We start from the raw sequence: 17,263 nt of genomic DNA, 5'->3' as shown, positions 1-17,263 counted from the left end.
GGTGCGACCATACCCAAAACAGAACTTGACCTAGATATTCATCGGACTAATCTATATACTAAATCAACCTCTCCAAAGAAAATGAACAGAAACTGCAAAAATATGGAATTTTTCTTAGTCCAAGGGCATAACTCTGTCAATTATGGTGCGATCATACCCAAAACAGAACTCGACTTAGATATTTATCTGACTAATCTGTATACTAAGTTCCATTTCAAAATGTGCAACCTCTCCAAAGAAAATGATCGGAAACTGCAAATAATTGGAATTTTTCTAAGTCCAAGGGGCATAACTCTGTCAATTATGGTGCGATCGTACCCAAAACAGAACTTGACCTAGATATTCAACTGATATACCTGTATACCAAATTTCATTTCAGTATGTGCAACAGTTATGAAGAAACTGAACGGAAACTAAATGGACCAACAGACCGACCGACAGACAGACAGCAGCAAAACAATATGCCCTCCCTTCTTCGAAGGGGAGCATAATTAATTAGATGATGTATTTTTATCATTTAATAGATTGATTGGTATAAACTTACCAGATGAATACAGAAGAATTTGATGCTCTAGGAGAACGCTGGTGAAGAGTAGAATGAGATCTTTAACTTCTAGGTATCGACACAGGTCCCACAGAGAGAAGTCAAACAAAGGGAGCTCACTCACACCTGTCAATCAAATCAGTCAAAGATCAGCTTCGTCACAGTACTATACAGCAAAATCTTTCCCTGTCTTACATAAATAGTGTGTATAAATAGCTATATATATATTAGGATAAAGAGAAAGCACATATTAAGTATATCAAAATGCAGTTTTAAATCCCAACATTCTTTACTGGGGTAAAAACATGAAAATTGCTACAAGTATATGAGCATGATGAAATAAATACTAAAATTTATTACAGAAATCATAAAATGCAATATTACAAAAAAAGAATTATTTATCAACATGATCAAACATTTGAGCTGCCTTCTTATCTTTAGAAATAAAGTTTTACAACAGAGATACATACATATGTTGAAATAAAGAATAAAATATAAATAAAATAATTTTTAAATATCAGAGAAAGGAAGATAATTACCCTGAGGATAATCACACATACATATACACATTTGTGAATGTTTATAGATTTGTAAACCACTACCCTCAAATATACATTAAAGCCTTTAAGCACCTTTGGCTTTCTATAATACAGAAATGCTACATGTAGCACTCTTAAAGCATGCACTTCATTCAGTATAATTTCATACACAAATATCCCCCTTTGTCATGGATAGTATATATTCATTTATAAAAGGGAGGTAAATCAAACACCAAGATAATACAACAGTCTGCTTTACCTTTTACCTCCCTCCAGTCCACTTGTTAGAAATAAGTATTAATATTAAGGTTAGTGAACATAACAGAACATACGATATGACATACATGTATAGCATATATATGAACTTTTGCAGCAAATATGAGTTAATCTCATTTAACAGTGTTAATTTGTGAAAACATGATTTCTCAATTGTAAGTCATGCATAAATCTTTAATGTTTACTTGAATACACTAAATTAATTAAAGGTTATCTTGTCAATAAATATTTAATAGGGAAAATTTTGCAAGGAAAAATAGAAAAAATATTAACAAGAAGTATGTGGTAATATACATTTTAAGCTATATTTCCTACAGTTATACATGGTACATGTATGTACTAATTTTCAATTGGTAATTTTCATGGAAGGAAGAAAGTTGGGAATGAATTGTACCTCTTTAAAAAAAAAAAACAAAAACAAAATACTATATAAATTAACAATGAGGAATTTTTTTTTGCATAAATTTAAAGATGGCACTTGTGATCACAATTGACTAAACCAATTTCAATGACTTATTTCTCCGTCAATGTGTAGTACAAACTACTTTTAAGCAAATGGCCAATTTTTAGGGGTAACTTTCTATAAAAAATATCTATGCTTCTAAAAGACATATCCCACAGAATCAGGAGCCCTTAGAATATACATATAGCCTGCTAATAAAACCAATTCCCAGCTGAATGTTAAAATCTATTATATTGATTTAGAAGTTAGCCTTAACCAATTTTCTAAATATATTCATACCATTTGTAATTGTTGTAATAGAAACTGTACAAATATGGGAATGATACAGTTATTGTTTAAAAACAACATGGATTTTTAAAAAATCAATAGGTACTTCTAACAGAGTCTGTACATGTATCTGGTGTGATGTTTATTTCTTTAATATACATTCCATAGATGCCATGCAAGTGACTCAGTTAAAAAGACATTCTATAGATAATATAATAATAAATAATACCATAATAAGTTCGACACAATATGAAATGTGATTCCCAATAATATCGTTCATATATGCAATTTTAAGAAAATTAATCGTATTTCTCACTAATCATATACAATTTTTTTTTTTTATGGTTAGACTTTCTAATGCTTGTATATTTACTTACTTGGTCTCTGAGTAAACACAGCCCTATAGACACCATAAAACTTCATGCTTCGTCCCGGGGGTGGGAGAGGGACCTCTGTCAGAATGTTATAAATATAACTCTCTAACGGCAGATGTGACTTAGATGGTTTCTCTATGGCTTCATACAGCTGTTTTAGATATTCCCTAGGGGCTGTAACAAATGGATACTGGGTAATGAGACAAAGACATTTGGTTACAAAAAGCATGTCAGTTTGTGAATCAAAGACTTTTATGCTCTGTCTGGGACTAGATCGTTTAGTGACTTTTGGACTGTGCCGTAGTTGTAGAGTTGACTGGTTCTCTTCCTCCACTTCCTCTTCTGGTTGTGCTCGATACATGTGTTGCAGGGTCTGCATGGCAGCGCATATCTTTCTGTCCCTGACCTCTTCAAAAAAGGTCAAGGCCGATCCAAATATTCGAGATCCATCTTCCTTCGTTATCAAGAAGGAGTGAAATCTTGCTCGTTTTGATTCCCTCTGGGTGCAAAAGCTGAGGCCTTGTGGCATGCAGAGCTGAAAAACAAATTTAAATTCAGGCGTAGATCACTTCATCACAATACCATATTTATTTCCATTATCTTAAACATGGCCCAGATCATAGAAATAGGATGGTTAGTAAAACTTACCATATATGCATATCAAAAGACAAAATTACTGTAAAATTTGGCATTTTTCCTGGCCAAAGGTATGCCAATAATTTTGGCATTATTTATTTTAGCAGACACAAGGTCTCAGCTCTTTGCGGATGAACACCAAGATAAGTACTGACTATTTTAGTGATTAAAATTTTAGCAGACTATTATGAAAATGCCAAAATAAGCCAAAATTACATGTAGCACCCCGCTAAAATAACCTGCTATACTCTATATTAAGGTTCATGTTGTGAGAAATACACTGGTAGACAACATTATACATTCAATAAGAAACATTCATTTCCAGGCATCTTCCCAAGTCAAGGGTTTCTGATCAACTCCGCTCCACATAAACCCTTGAACGAATAGACTAAGACTGATGGGGTTAGAAATGCGCTCTCCGATTGGCTTCGTGCAAGTTTGCATGAACCTATCAAAATCATTGTTTAATTTAACCTGAAACTAAATCGAAAACAGAAAAGTTAACATGCAAGTTATAGTCCTAAGGATAATGTCTTTATCATTAAATAGTCAAGTTAAAGGTTTGTCTCAACTTTTTAGTTGAGTTATTTTGAATTTATTACCGACTTCCAATATTATCTTGAATTACCTGTTGAATTCATTTACTCTAATTGGCCAATAGAAGAGGTCAGTAGAGTTCAAAATGTGTAATCTCACTAGATGGAGTGATAGTATAAGTAAACCAGAGTTTTTGAAATCCACCGGTCCCACCGGCAAAACCGGTAAATATTTCAAATGTCCGGTAATTTTCTTCATGTAACCGGTCCAAAGGACCGGTAAAAAAAATTGGACCATTCCGGAGTTTTAACCTCTTAACCTGTGAATTTTAAGTTTATTTGTGAGATAGTCTAAAGGATTGGATCTGTGTGTATGATAGAATAAACTCAAGGGCTTTTACGACAGATAGTCATGATTTTTTTTTCTGTCGTATCTGTATTTGTTCAATCAGTTAATTCAATTTGTACAAAAATGTTAATTGTAGCTTTATTTGGGATACAACATATGTCAACCTAATCATTATTTACCTTTAATATAAAGAGTTCATAATCATTATTGTTAAATTAAACATTATCCCCACAACATTTAGAACTTCGTTTTCTGCGGTAGGCAGCCATGTTGGGTATCCACTAAAAATATCACACCTGGTTAATTCAGTCCGGGGATATTTGACCCTATTGATTTTTAAGGCCTATACTGGAATTAAAACATTTTTTTTGTTTTTGAATATGTGTATGCTGATGGACCAGTGAATATTTGTGTGGACCGGTAAATTTCACTAAATCACTGGTCCACTTGACCAGTGAATATTTTTTTATTTCAAAAACTCTGGTAAACCCTGTCAAACTTAGTCTGTTTGGTCAAAGGTTTATGTAGCAGAGTGGATCAGAAACCCTTGAGTTCGAAAGATAATTTCCAGGATCTATCCTTATTTCAATTGAACATGAGTTACACAATGATGTGAAATGTTCATACCATTCCGACTGCTGCATTATCGAATGGATTCCAAGGAACGTTGTCTGGAACATGTTGTAATACTTTTGATTTAAATGGACGGTCAAGTGGTGGACACTGTAAGTTATCTCCTATGGGAAATGAAATATATAATGAAATTATATATACATAATTCAGCTCATATAACACATGAACTCAACACAAATATTGGGACCAAGGCTTACTGGAAACATAAAAACCCGTTTAAATCGGTATTCGTCCTCTGATTTAATTTGACAGGGTAAAAAGACATCTTTTCTTTGTTTTCTAAAGGATAGTTACATTTGCAATTTTATCCTTGCTCTATAAAACTTTCAGAAGATTAAATAATTTCAAGCACCTGCCAACTGATCTGGTTCTAACCCCGTCGTTGTATCCAGTCCACACACAACGAAATAGTCTGCGAATCGCATCGCAGACATTTGACTCGACATTATGTTGACTCAAATGAAAAACATGGTTTTCAATTAACAATCAAGTAACATAATAACATTCAGTAACTTAAGATTTCGACAATGACACTCTGTTCACTGTTGTTTTCATTTTCATGGATTATGTTTCACTTCCGGTCTGATAGGTGGCGCTTTCTGGTTCTTCTACAGAGCTGCGCGAAATATTTTCTATATTTTAGTTTATTCACTTCATTTGAAGACTCTTTCTGGTAGAAATAAATGTTTTGAAGACCTTAAAATTCAATTAAAATCATTGAAAGTTTTCAAGAATTTAAAATTTCAAATAATCATATTGAAAAAAGCTAATATACAGGAGGAACGCTTACGCCTAACTACTTTTAGACTGCTCTGTAGACTTTCGGGACGCAGCACGAGATCTTCCGAAAGCTAATTAGCAGACGATGGGAGGTGAGATGCGATTGTTTACAACCAGTGCTTTACTTTCATGTGTATTTCGATATCTCAGTATGATTTGAACGCACTCACTATTGTTTATAATATTTACTGTGATATTTTTTTCTTTTTCTCCAGTTTTATATTTTTAATACAAGTCAGAAAATCCTTCATCAAGTGAAACTGAAAGATCATTGCAGAGCAGTCAAAAATGCAACAGATGAGAGAACAGCAGCAACCCTTTTTTAAACCGTTATCTTTCAGTGAACAAAATATAAATACGAATAACCGAACATATGAGGTAAAATCATACTTATACCGTCACTAACGTTGAGTTTCTGAACTTTCTCTATACCATCTCCAAATTCCAATAGTTCTTAACTGACAAATTATTTAATCCACATTAAATACAGTAGCTAGGCTTATATGTTTAAACTAAAGATGAGATTCATGTCAGGCATTTATTCAATATATTGATATACATTGTTTTGCAGTAATGGATTTAAATTATACTGTTCAGTTTTTGTGAAATTATTGATAAAGAGTGATCAATTGATGATTTTTTTTTTTAGACTTCCCCATGTTCCCTGGCACCACAGATGCAAGTACGACCAAAACTCCAGCAAAATTCAGCACAATTTCAGACCAGTAAAGCAAGAGGTACACTGTATATTAGATGTAGTATATTGAATTTTTTTTTTTTTTTTTTTTATTTCTTACAGTAATAGTAGTAGCCTAGCTGCCTTCCTAATTTGTATAGATCACTGATTGCTTAGATCAGGCTAGTGCATGGCCGGGGCTACAAAAATAAAAAAAAAAGGCTTTTTTTTGTTGAAAAGATTGATAAAATGAAAATTTGTTTCAAAGGATTACTGATGACCCTTTATGAATCATTGACAGATATCAGTCTGTGCAACTTGTTTTTGTAGCTGCAATAATGCACTGCACTCTCCATTTTTTATACCCCTGGTCCGAAGGAGAGGGGGGTATACTGTTTTACCCTTGTGTGTCTGTCCAGCTGTCGATCTGTGTGTCCGTGTCTCTGTCTGTTACAAATTTTCGTCACAGTTTTCTCAGCAACTACTCATCATAGATGCTTGAAATTTTTAACACAATCTTTACTGAGGCATGCCATATGGTGGGATGCACTTTTGTTCAAATCCGATGTCAACTTCCTGTTTGTGCGTCTGTCCGTTTCATACATAACAAATTTTCATCACGGTTTTCTCAGCAACTACTCATTGTTACTAAGATGCTTGAAATTTTAACACAATCTTTTCTGAGGCATGCCATATGGTGGGATACATTTTTTGTTCAAATCCAATGTCAACTTCCTGTTTATCCGTTCTTCTGTCCGTTTCATACATAACAAATAATTTTCATCGCAGTTTTCTCAGCAACTTACTCATCGCAGATGCTTGAAATTTTAACAGTCTTTCTGAGGCATGCCATACAATGGGATCCATTTTTGTAAAATTCTAATTGAAATTTTAGTACACTCTTTGTTGAGGCATGCCATGTAGTGGGATTCAGGGCTCGACATTAACGCTTGTCCGCTTGTCCGGTATCAGTGGGACAAGTGCTTATTATTGCTGGGCACTTATGTCGATCCGATTGGACAAGTGCATTTTTATGTAAAGGAGTCTCTAAATAATAAAAAGAACGACTGTTGAAAGCTAATCAATATTTTCAAGACGGAAGCTGTACATAAAAACCAGACTTCGATCCCGATATTTATCGCTATATTAATTGAGTTCACATTCGATCGGGATCGAACTTCACTGATTGCATACTACAGAAAGTCATGGAAGTTAGGAACCAAAGTGTGGATTCTGTTTGATGTTGACAGGTTCACTTGTGGACATTTACATTATTGTCAGGACAGAGAGCCCAGATTAAATTTCGTGTTATATGTTTTTGTATTTATCAATAACATCACGAATCAATCAAGCACATGACATGTGTAATGAACTTTATTTTCAGTTTTCAAGTATTAGATATTGATAAGTTGATTGAAAAATTTTTGGACTGGTGAAGTTGAAGTTCGTACAAGTAAATGTCTTGGTCACTTGTCCGAATGGGTCACTTGTCCGAATGGACAAGTAGGAAAAAAAGTTATTGTCGAGCCCTGGATTAATTTTCATATGAATCTGATGTCAACTTCGTATTTTTCTGTGCAACTTGTGTATACATATATTAACATGAAAGTGTACATTTACCGGTATTCACATCAGAGCGGGGGTATTTTTAGTGAGCACTGGCTCAGAGATTTCTTGTTTTTTTTAATGATATCCCCCTCCCCCATAAACAGAGAAGGAGGGGGGAGGCTACACTATTGTAGCTTACTGTTGTAGCTAAGGACAATATGGTAAATATTTTTCAGCTTCTTCTCTGCAACCACTGAACCAATTTCAACCAAATTTGACACAAAGCATCTATGGATGAAGGGGAACAAAAATTGTGAATTTCATGATCCCTGCCCCCCCCTGGGGCCTGGGGGGTGGGACCAAAACCACTTAAATTAATGCAATCTTTAAAAATCTTCTTCTTTACTCCTGGACATCAAGCAGTCAAACTGTTTGCATGATTGTAATCAGCATTGAGTCCTCTACCGAAATTGTGAAATTCATGGCCCTGGGGTCAGGGGTTCTTGTGCTAGGGTGGGGCTAAATAAGTATATAGTGAAAATGCATTGTTTCTTTGAAAATCTTCTTCTCTGCTCCTGGGTATTAAATAAACTAACTAAGTACATAGTTATGATGAGCAAGAGTGCCTCTACCAAAATTGTGAATTTTATGGCCCCAGGGTCAGGGGTTCTGGTGTTAGGGCGGGGCTCTATTGATTATATAGTGAAAATACATGAAATCTTTGAAAATCTTCTTCTCTGCTCGTAGGTATTAAATAAATTAACTAAGTGCATAGTTATGATGAGCAAGAGTGCCTCTACCAAAATTGTGAATTTTATGGCACCAGGGTCAGGGGTTCTGGTGTTAGGGCTGGGCTCTATTGATTATGTAGTGAAAATGCGTTATTTCTTTGAAAATCTTCTTCTCTGCTCCTGGGTATTATATAAACTAACTAAGTACATAGTTATGATGAGCAAGAGTGCCTCTACCTAAATTGTGAATTTAATGGCCCCAGGGTCAGGGGTTCTGGTGTTACGGTGGAGCTCTATTGATTATATAGTGAAAATACATGAATTCTTTGAAAATCTTCTTCTCTGCTCCAAAGTATTAAATAAACTAAATAAGTACCTAGTTATGATGAACAAGAATGCCTCTACCAAAATTGTTAATTTTATGGCCCCAGGGTCAGGGGTTCTGGTGTTAGAGCGGGGCTCTATTGATTATATAGTGAAAAAACATTAAATCTTTGAATATTTTCTTCTCTGCTCCTGGGTATTAAGCATATATGAACTACCTATATAGTTATGAGCAAGGGCCCTTATCTTCCAGAATTGTGAATTTCAAGGCCCCCAGGGTCAGTAGTACCATAGAGGGGGAGGGGTCTGTACTTATATACTGAAAAATAATGAATTGTTTGAAATCTGCTCCATGGTATTAATCAAATACTTCTGAAAAGCAAGGATGCCTTTTCAAAATTGTGCAATGTGTGGATCTAGGCCTTAGAGTCAAGGGTTCATGTGTGGTAGTGGCACTACTGATTATTGCTGAATATTACTGATTTGTTGAAATGCATTTTTGTTCCCCTACCCTGCCTATGGGTATTAAGTAACCAAACTAAGCAACTGCTAAGTGTATAGTTATGATGATCAAAATTGTAAATGCTATAGCATCTGGCTTAAGCCATGGATGAAATTCAATCATTGGAAAGTTGTTGCATAATGCTCAGGTGACCTATAAGGCCCATGGGCCTCTTGTTTGCAATTTTCTAAGCGCCCAGGGCGGTTAATAGGGATTATACGGTAAATTTCTAGTTTGCATTATTTTAACAAATGAATATTATAAATATCAAGTTATTTGCCGGGCCCTGCATACATTTTAAATACATTATAAGTTTGATAAATTTTGCGTTCCTGCTTTCAGAGAATGAACAAAACCAAGTTATTTCACAACAACAAGAACAGACCCAAGGCAATGAAAGGATATCTTCTCTACATGTGAAACTGCAGCATGAGGCAGATCGTATTAGGAAATGGAAAGTCCAAACCGAAATCGAAATCAAGCAAAAGGTAAAAGTCTGGATTAAGGCTTCAAATCTTATCTAATTTTACTATCACAATCACTTGCTTATAAGATGACAATTAATGAAGCTGTGTTCAAATTTTTCAAAATTTGATATATATATTTTTTAGAAAAATCATTATAATTCGTATTTTTCTCTAATTGAATGCAACTCGAGACAAGATCTCAGACTATTTTTTTAAACATTTTTTTCCAGATCATTCAATTTTAGTGCAGGAGTGATTGAAAATTATGAGCATCTTTGAATCATTCTGTTCTTTCTAGATACACTTACTTCCAAATTTAATTAACTTTTCATTTTCTTATTTCTAAAGGACAAGAAAATAAAAGAATCTACTCACACTATTGAAAGCCTGAGGAAATCTATTCTTGAACTTCAGGTACTATAATTAAGACTTTCTTGTAGAATGTATTTGTACATTAAAAAATATATTGATGCATTTGTACATATTTATATTAAAATTATCATACAATATTATCATATTAAATATTTATGCTGTAATCTTTCCTTCTGCTAAGCTTCAAAATGAAAGCCTCAGTCTGCGTCTTCAAGAAGAGATAACCAGCAGGGAGGAAATTCTTCATAGGTATTTAAAGCATGAAAGGGAGCACCTTCTTGGTCAATGATAAATTATGTAGTAATTATAATTATAAACTCAATCAGTATTTGAATTCAGTTCCTTTAAAATTAAAGTACTTCAATTCACTTTCTTGATAATCTCTGCAGGAGTAAATGAATTTAAAAAAAAAAATTCAAAGTTTTAAGTAGCTGTGTTTTCTTAACAAATTAACTAAGGTATAAGTACATGTATAATATGACATTGTAACATATATATGTACCAGTATGTGCATAAAATATATCTAGAATGGGTTTTACTTTAAGTGTAAATGTTATTATATCATAATGTATACATATAATTATGTAACATTATGTGATGCATCATTTTATCCATTGTATCAATTTCAGAATAAATGCTACAAGAGACATGTGTAATCTTTTGAAAGACCACTCTGCTGATACGGAGGAAAGACTGCAAAAATGTATGTTTTTAAGACCTTTAATAGAAAGGACTTGATGACACAGTAGATGCATGATTATTTAGGAATCCATTGCAAATGAATGAATAGCCATTTATCAATTACTGTTGCAAATTAAAAAAACATCAAAATATTAAATACAGTATACATGTAGCTATATCATTTGCATTTTCTTTTCATTTTAAAGGTGAAACAGAGCGCACTGAGCTGAAATATATTGAGAAACAACATGTTAAGCAGTTTGAGGTATGAGAAATAGATTTTGGTTCATTTTTGAAGCAATTAATTCTTAATTATGTGAGTCAGATTATTTAAATTGATATCCAGGGGCTGATTTAGATTACTTCATGAAATGGCCTAATTTTAATGATGGCACTTAAATTTCAATTGAGTGTGATGATTTTTTCAATATTTGCAATCCACTTATTTCATTTTGTAGGAGTTATCAGAAAAGTTTACAAGTCTTGATATAACATCAAAGAAAGAGAAGGAAGATTTGACAGAAAAATGTAAGTTGTAAATGCCCATTTACAAAGTTTAACTAAATATTCATGCAAATATATAGCAATGAATATAGCATTTCCTTTGATGGGTTGCTCAATAAAGGTTTATTGTCTGCACAGATATGTGTACTGCATAAAATTGACAGGAAACAATTTTATGGACAGTTGAGATTTTTATGATTACTTGTAAAAATTCCAAATTATTTATTTAATTTTCATTGTGAAGTGACAGCAGAATTAAAGAAAGGCGAGGAACTGCAAAAAGAACTGAAAAATCACAAGGAAGAAATGAAAACTACTGTAAGCAAATTTATTTGATTTATGAATCTTGACATTTTTAGCTCACCTGAGCTGAAAACTCAAGTGAGCTTTTCTGATCACCCGGCATCTATCCCTCTGTCCGTCTGTCTGTTTGTAAACTTTTCTCATGTTCAACTTCTTCTCAAGAACCACTTGGCCAATTTTAACCAAATTTGGTACAAAGTATACTTGGGTGATAGGGAGTTTAAATTGTTATAATGAATTTAAGGGCCAAGACCCCTTCCAAAGGGGAGATAATCAAGAAAAGACAAAAATAGGGTGGGGTCATTAAAAAATCTTACATGTATCCTCAAGAACCACTGGGCCATAAAAGCTTAAACTTTCGTGGAAGCATCCTGTGGTAGTGTAGATTCTAAATTTTGTGAACCATGATCCCCAGGGGTAGGGCGGGGCAACAATAGGGAATCCAAGTTTTACATAGAAAATATAGGGAAATAACTTTAAAAATCTTCTCAAGAACCACTGGGCCATTAAAGCTAAAATTTATGTTGAAGTATCCTGGGTAGTGTGGATTTTAATTAAATTATAAAAATCATGACCCCCAGGGATAGAGTGGGGCCACAAAAGGAGAATCCAAATTTTACATTGAAATTTTCAGGAAAAAGAACCTTTAAAAAATCTTCTTCTCAAGAACCACTGGACTATAAAAGCTGACACTTATATGGAAGCATTTTTGGATAGTGTAGATTCTAAATTGTGAAAATCATGACCCCCAGGGGGTATGGCAGGGCAAAAATAGGGAAGTTTTTAATATTTAAAAATCTTATTCTCAAGGGGGTGGCACACTATAGATATAAAAATAGTGGAAATCTGGTAAAAAACTGCATCACCAAAGTTACTCAGGTGTACGATGTGGCCCATGGGCCTCTTGTTTTTAATAATTGCGTATAATTATGGGCATATACATCAATACTGTTTGCTAGAGAGAAACAACACACAAAGCATAGAAAATATTTATGTATTTTTAGCTCTTCTGAGCCAAAGGCTCAAAGAGCTAATGCTATGGCCATTTGTGCGGTGTGCGGTGTGCGGTGTGCGGTGTGCATTAACTTTTTAGCTCACCTGAGCCAAAGGCTCAAGTGAGCTTTTCTGATCACAATTTGTCCGTTGTCTGTCGTCGTCGTCGTTGTTGTCGTTGTCGTCGTCGTCGTTGTAAACTTTTCACATTTTCGACTTCTTCTCAAGAACCGCTGGGCCGATTTCAACCAAACTTGCCACAAAGCATCCTTGGGTGAAGGGGATTCAAGTTTGTTCAAATGAGGGGCCAGGCCCTCATTTAAGGGGAGATAATTGGGAATTAATGAAAATTTGATGGTATGTTTTAAAAATCTTCTTCTCAAGAACCACTGAGCCAGGAAAGATGAAACTTATGGGGAAACATCCTCAGGTAGTGTAGATTCAAGTTTGTTCAAATCATGACCCCCGGGGGTAGGGCGGGGCCACAATGGCCGACCAAAGTTTTACATAGAAATATATAGGAAAATTCTTTAAAAATCTTCTTCTCAAGAATCACACAGCCATTATTGATCATATTTATATGCAAGCATCCTCAGATAGTGTAGATTCAAGTTTGTTCAAATCATGACCCCCGGGGGTAGGGCGGGGCCACAATGGCTTACCAAAGTTTTACATAGAAATATATAGGAAATTTCTTTAAAAATCTTCTTCTCAAGAATAACAAAGCCATAATTGGTCATATTTATATGAAAGCATCCTCAGGTAGTGTAGATTCAAGTTTGTTCAAATCATGACCCCCGGGGGTAGGGCGGGGCCACAATGGCCGACCAAAGTTTTACATAGAAATATATAGGAAATTTCTTTAAAAATCTTCTTCTCAAGAATAACAAAGCCATAATTGGTCATATTTATATGAAAGCATCCTCAGGTAGTGTAGATTCAAGTTTGTTCAAATCATGACCCCCGGGGGTAGGGCGGGGCCACAATGGCCGACCAAAGTTTTACATAGAAATATATAGGAAATTTCTTTAAAAATCTTCTTCTCAAGAATAACAAAGCCATAATTGGTCATATTTATATGAAAGCATCCTCAGGTAGTGTAGATTCAAGTTTGTTCAAATCATGACCCCCGGGGGTAGGGCGGGGCCACAATGGCCGACCAAAGTTTTACATAGAAATATATAGGAAATTTCTTTAAAAATCTTCTTCTCAAGAATCACAAAGCCCTAATTGATCATATTTATATGAAAGCATCCTCAGGTAGTGTAGATTCAAGTTTGTTCAAATCATAACCCAGGGGGTAGGGCGGGGCCACAATGGCCGACCAAAGTTTTTCATAGACATATATAGGAAAATTCTTTAAAAATCATCTTATCAAGAATAGCAAAGCCAGGATTGGTATTGGGACTACTTTTGGATTTAAATTATTAAATAATAAACCAATTTCTACTTTTTCCTAGCCACAGTGCTCAGGTGAGCAATGTGGCCCATGGGCCTCTTGTTAGAATATGGGCCATAACTCAAGAACCCTTTGGCCAATCAGTACTAAATTTTCCACAGGGTATACTTGGCCCAAGGGCTACCATTTATACTAAAATAAGGGTTGGGACCCTAAAACAAGGGGAGATAATCAGGAAAACAAAACCAAAAGTCCTAGTTGCTAAAAAATCTTCTTCTCCAGAACCGCCTGGCAGATTTTCACCAAATTTACATACAAGGATCAGGATATGTTGAAGATTAAAACTTGTTCAAGGCATGACCCTGGGGCAAAGGGCGTGGTCTCAAGGTCACTTTAAAGTTGACCTAAATTTACAATTAATAAAAATGTTTATATTTTACTTACTACAAGGACTAGGATCATCAAATCTTGTAAGTTGATGCATCTTAGGACTTCACATCATGTTAACTCAAAAGTAGGTCATGGTGACCTACTTTTTTAATTTTGCGGGCATTTGTTTTCAAATTGAATATGACACTTTAAGGCCTATGATCATGAAACTTAGTCAGTTGATGCATCTTGGGTCCTTGAACAAAGTCAACTTAAAAGTAGGTCACCGTGACCTACTTTTTGAACTTTATGACTTAACCTTTTTAAAACATTTTATCCCATTATTTCAGGCACTGAAAGGGTTAGAATCATCAAATCTTGTAAGTTGCTGCATCTTGGGACCTTTAAACATATTTAAGAAAAAGTAGGTCACTGTGACCTACTTTTAGAATTTTGCAGGCATATGTTTTCAAATTGTTTAAAAGGCATATTTTGATTACTTTCAGACCTAAAATCATCAAACTTGGTCAGGAGATGCATCTTGAGACTCTGAAAAATGTCGGCCAAAATGTAGGTCACGGTGACCTACTTTCGACAATTTTTGGCTATATTTAAGTATCTTAGGTATTTATTGGCTTAGAATCATCAAACTTTGTGAGTTGATGCATCTTGGGTTTTCGGAGAGTGACAACCAAAAATTAGGTCACAGTGACCTACTTTCGACATTTTATGGCTATATTTAAGTATCTCCGGTACTTATTGGCTTGGAATCATCAAACTTTGTCAGTTGATGCATCTTGGGTTTTCGGAGAATGTCGACCAAAAAGTAGGTCACGATGACCTACTTTTGAATATCTCAGGTAATTATTGGCTTAGAATTATCAAACTTAGTCAGCAGATGCATCTTGGGTTTTCGGAGAGTGACGACCAAAAATTAGGTCACGTTGACCTACTTTCGACATTTTATGGCTATATTTAAGTATCTCCGGTACTTATTGGCTTAGAATCATCAAACTTTGTCAGTTGATGCATCTTGGGTTTTTCGGAGAATGTCAACCAAAAAGTAGGTCACAGTGACCTACTTTTGAATATCTCAGGTACTTATTGGCTTAGAATCATCAAACTTTGTCAGTTGATGCATCTTGGGTATTCGGAGAGTGACGACCAAAAATTAGGTCACGGTGACCTACTTTCGACATTTTATGGCTATATTTAAGTATCTCCGGTACTTATTGGCTTAGAATCATCAAACTTTGTCAGTTGATGCATCTTGGGTTTTCGGAGAATGTCGACCAAAGAGTAGGTCACAGTGACCTACTTTCGACATTTTATGGCTATATTTAAGTATCTTAGGTATTTATTGGCTTAGAATCATCAAACTTTGTCAGTTGATGCATCTTGGGTTTTCGGAGAGTGACGACCAAAAATTAGGTCACGGTGACCTACTTTCGACATTTTATGGCTATATTTAAGTATCTTAGGTATTTATTGGCTTAGAATCATCAAACTTTGTGAGTTGATGCATTTTGGGTTTTCGGAGAGTGACGACCAAAAATTAGGTCACAGTGACGTACTTTCGACATTTTATGGCTATATTTAAGTATCTCTGGTACTTATTGGCTTAGAATCATCAAACTTTGTCAGTTGATGCATCTTGGGTTTTCGGAGAGTGACGACCAAAAATTAGGTCACGGTGACCTACTTTCAACATTTTATGGCTATATTTAAGTATCTTAGGTACTTATTGGCTTAGAATCATCAAACTTTGTCATTCTATGCATCTTGGGTTTTCGGAGAATGTCGACCAAAAAGTAGGTCACGATGACCTACTTTTGAATATCTCAGGTAATTATTGGCTTAGAATTATCAAACTTAGTCAGCAGATGCATCTTTGGACTCTGAAAAATGTCGACTAAAATGTAGGTCATGGTGACCTACTTTCGACATTTTATGGCTATATTTAAGTATCTCCGCTACTTACTGGCTTAGAATCATCAAACTTTGTCAGTTGATGCATCTTGGGTTTTCGGAGAATGTCGACCAAAGAGTAGGTCACAGTGACCTACTTTCGACATTTTATGGCTATATTTAAGTATCTTAGGTATTTATTGGCTTAGAATAATCAAACTGTGTCAGTTGATGCATTTTGGGTTTTCCAAGAATGTAGACCAAGAAGTAGTCCTAATTGGCTAAGTATCATCAAACTTTGTCAGGTGATGCAACTTTGGTCTTAGGATACTTAGGGTTAGAGGCTTCAAATACAAGTGATAGGTTGTACAATTTATCAGAAGAGCGATTCAAGGCCCTTGGGCCTCTTGTTTCAATTTATGAAAAGAATTAATGCACTGTTTTATCTATTATGCAGCTGAATGATTTGGAGAAATTGTGTGATGAGAAAGACCTAGAGATTCGAGATGTTAGGGCTGAACTCTGCAAGAATGAGGATGAAATACACAAGATGAACTCTGTTATAGGTATCCTCTAAAAAAGATTAAAGCAACAGTGGGTCAGATTAATTCTTGCTTATTGATAAGCATCTGATTTTTTTTTAATCGGAAGTTTTTTGAGTAAAACAATTTTGTTATGTGAAAATATAGTTAACTAGATAAAAACTTATGATATATTTTATGCAAAATTGGCAATTAATAGATTGCAACATGTTTGTATTTTCTTTTTGTGCAATGCTAAAGATACATCACATTTAGCTTTCAGACTCTATTAGGTTTGTATATATTTTTTCTAATCTCAGATGAGCTGCAAAGTGAGATTGGGAATTTACAGAGTGACTTGCAGCAGAAGCAAACCTGTCTGACAGAATCTGAAGAGAAACTGAAGAAAATAATGGTTAATTTACTTCAATAATGAAAATTGATTCAGATTGGTTAATTTTCATAAATACACAAGTTCATGCAGTGAAAGAATTCCACTTCACTGCTACAGTCTTTAACTTTATACAAATGTATGATAATATTTTGAGGATTCTTTTTTAAAAGTGAA

At 34.6% G+C, this 17,263-nt stretch overlaps 2 protein-coding genes across 2 annotated transcripts; one reads left to right on the top strand and one right to left on the bottom strand.

Annotated features, from left to right (window-relative positions):
• Positions 1-544: 544 nt before the first annotated feature.
• Positions 545-5,180, bottom strand: LOC134252992 (DENN domain-containing protein 5A-like; the record flags this gene model as incomplete). The annotated part of the gene is made up of 4 exons (XM_062735520.1): positions 4,970-5,180; positions 4,612-4,721; positions 2,467-2,998; positions 545-670 (listed from the first exon to the last, which is right to left on the bottom strand). Coding segments are annotated over exons 1-4 (862 nt in total), but the record flags the coding sequence as incomplete, so codon positions are not given.
• A 260-nt stretch (positions 5,181-5,440) lies between these two features.
• Positions 5,441-17,110, top strand: LOC134252982 (synaptonemal complex protein 1-like; the record flags this gene model as incomplete). Its single annotated transcript, XM_062735511.1, has 12 exons — positions 5,441-5,489; positions 5,613-5,775; positions 6,047-6,134; positions 9,521-9,666; positions 9,994-10,059; positions 10,199-10,266; positions 10,647-10,720; positions 10,905-10,963; positions 11,157-11,226; positions 11,447-11,520; positions 16,632-16,740; positions 17,016-17,110. Coding segments are annotated over exons 2-12 (939 nt in total), but the record flags the coding sequence as incomplete, so codon positions are not given.
• Between the last annotated feature and the right edge of the window lie 153 nt (positions 17,111-17,263).

This window comes from Saccostrea cucullata, unplaced genomic scaffold, assembly GCF_032062105.1.
Source record: "Saccostrea cucullata isolate Sc308-1 unplaced genomic scaffold, CSIRO_AGI_Scuc_v1 ctg12806, whole genome shotgun sequence".
NCBI classification, from domain to species: domain Eukaryota; kingdom Metazoa; phylum Mollusca; class Bivalvia; order Ostreida; family Ostreidae; genus Saccostrea; species Saccostrea cuccullata.
The sequence above is the reverse complement of the archived record's forward strand: the minus strand, read 5'-3'. Positions and strand labels throughout refer to the sequence as shown.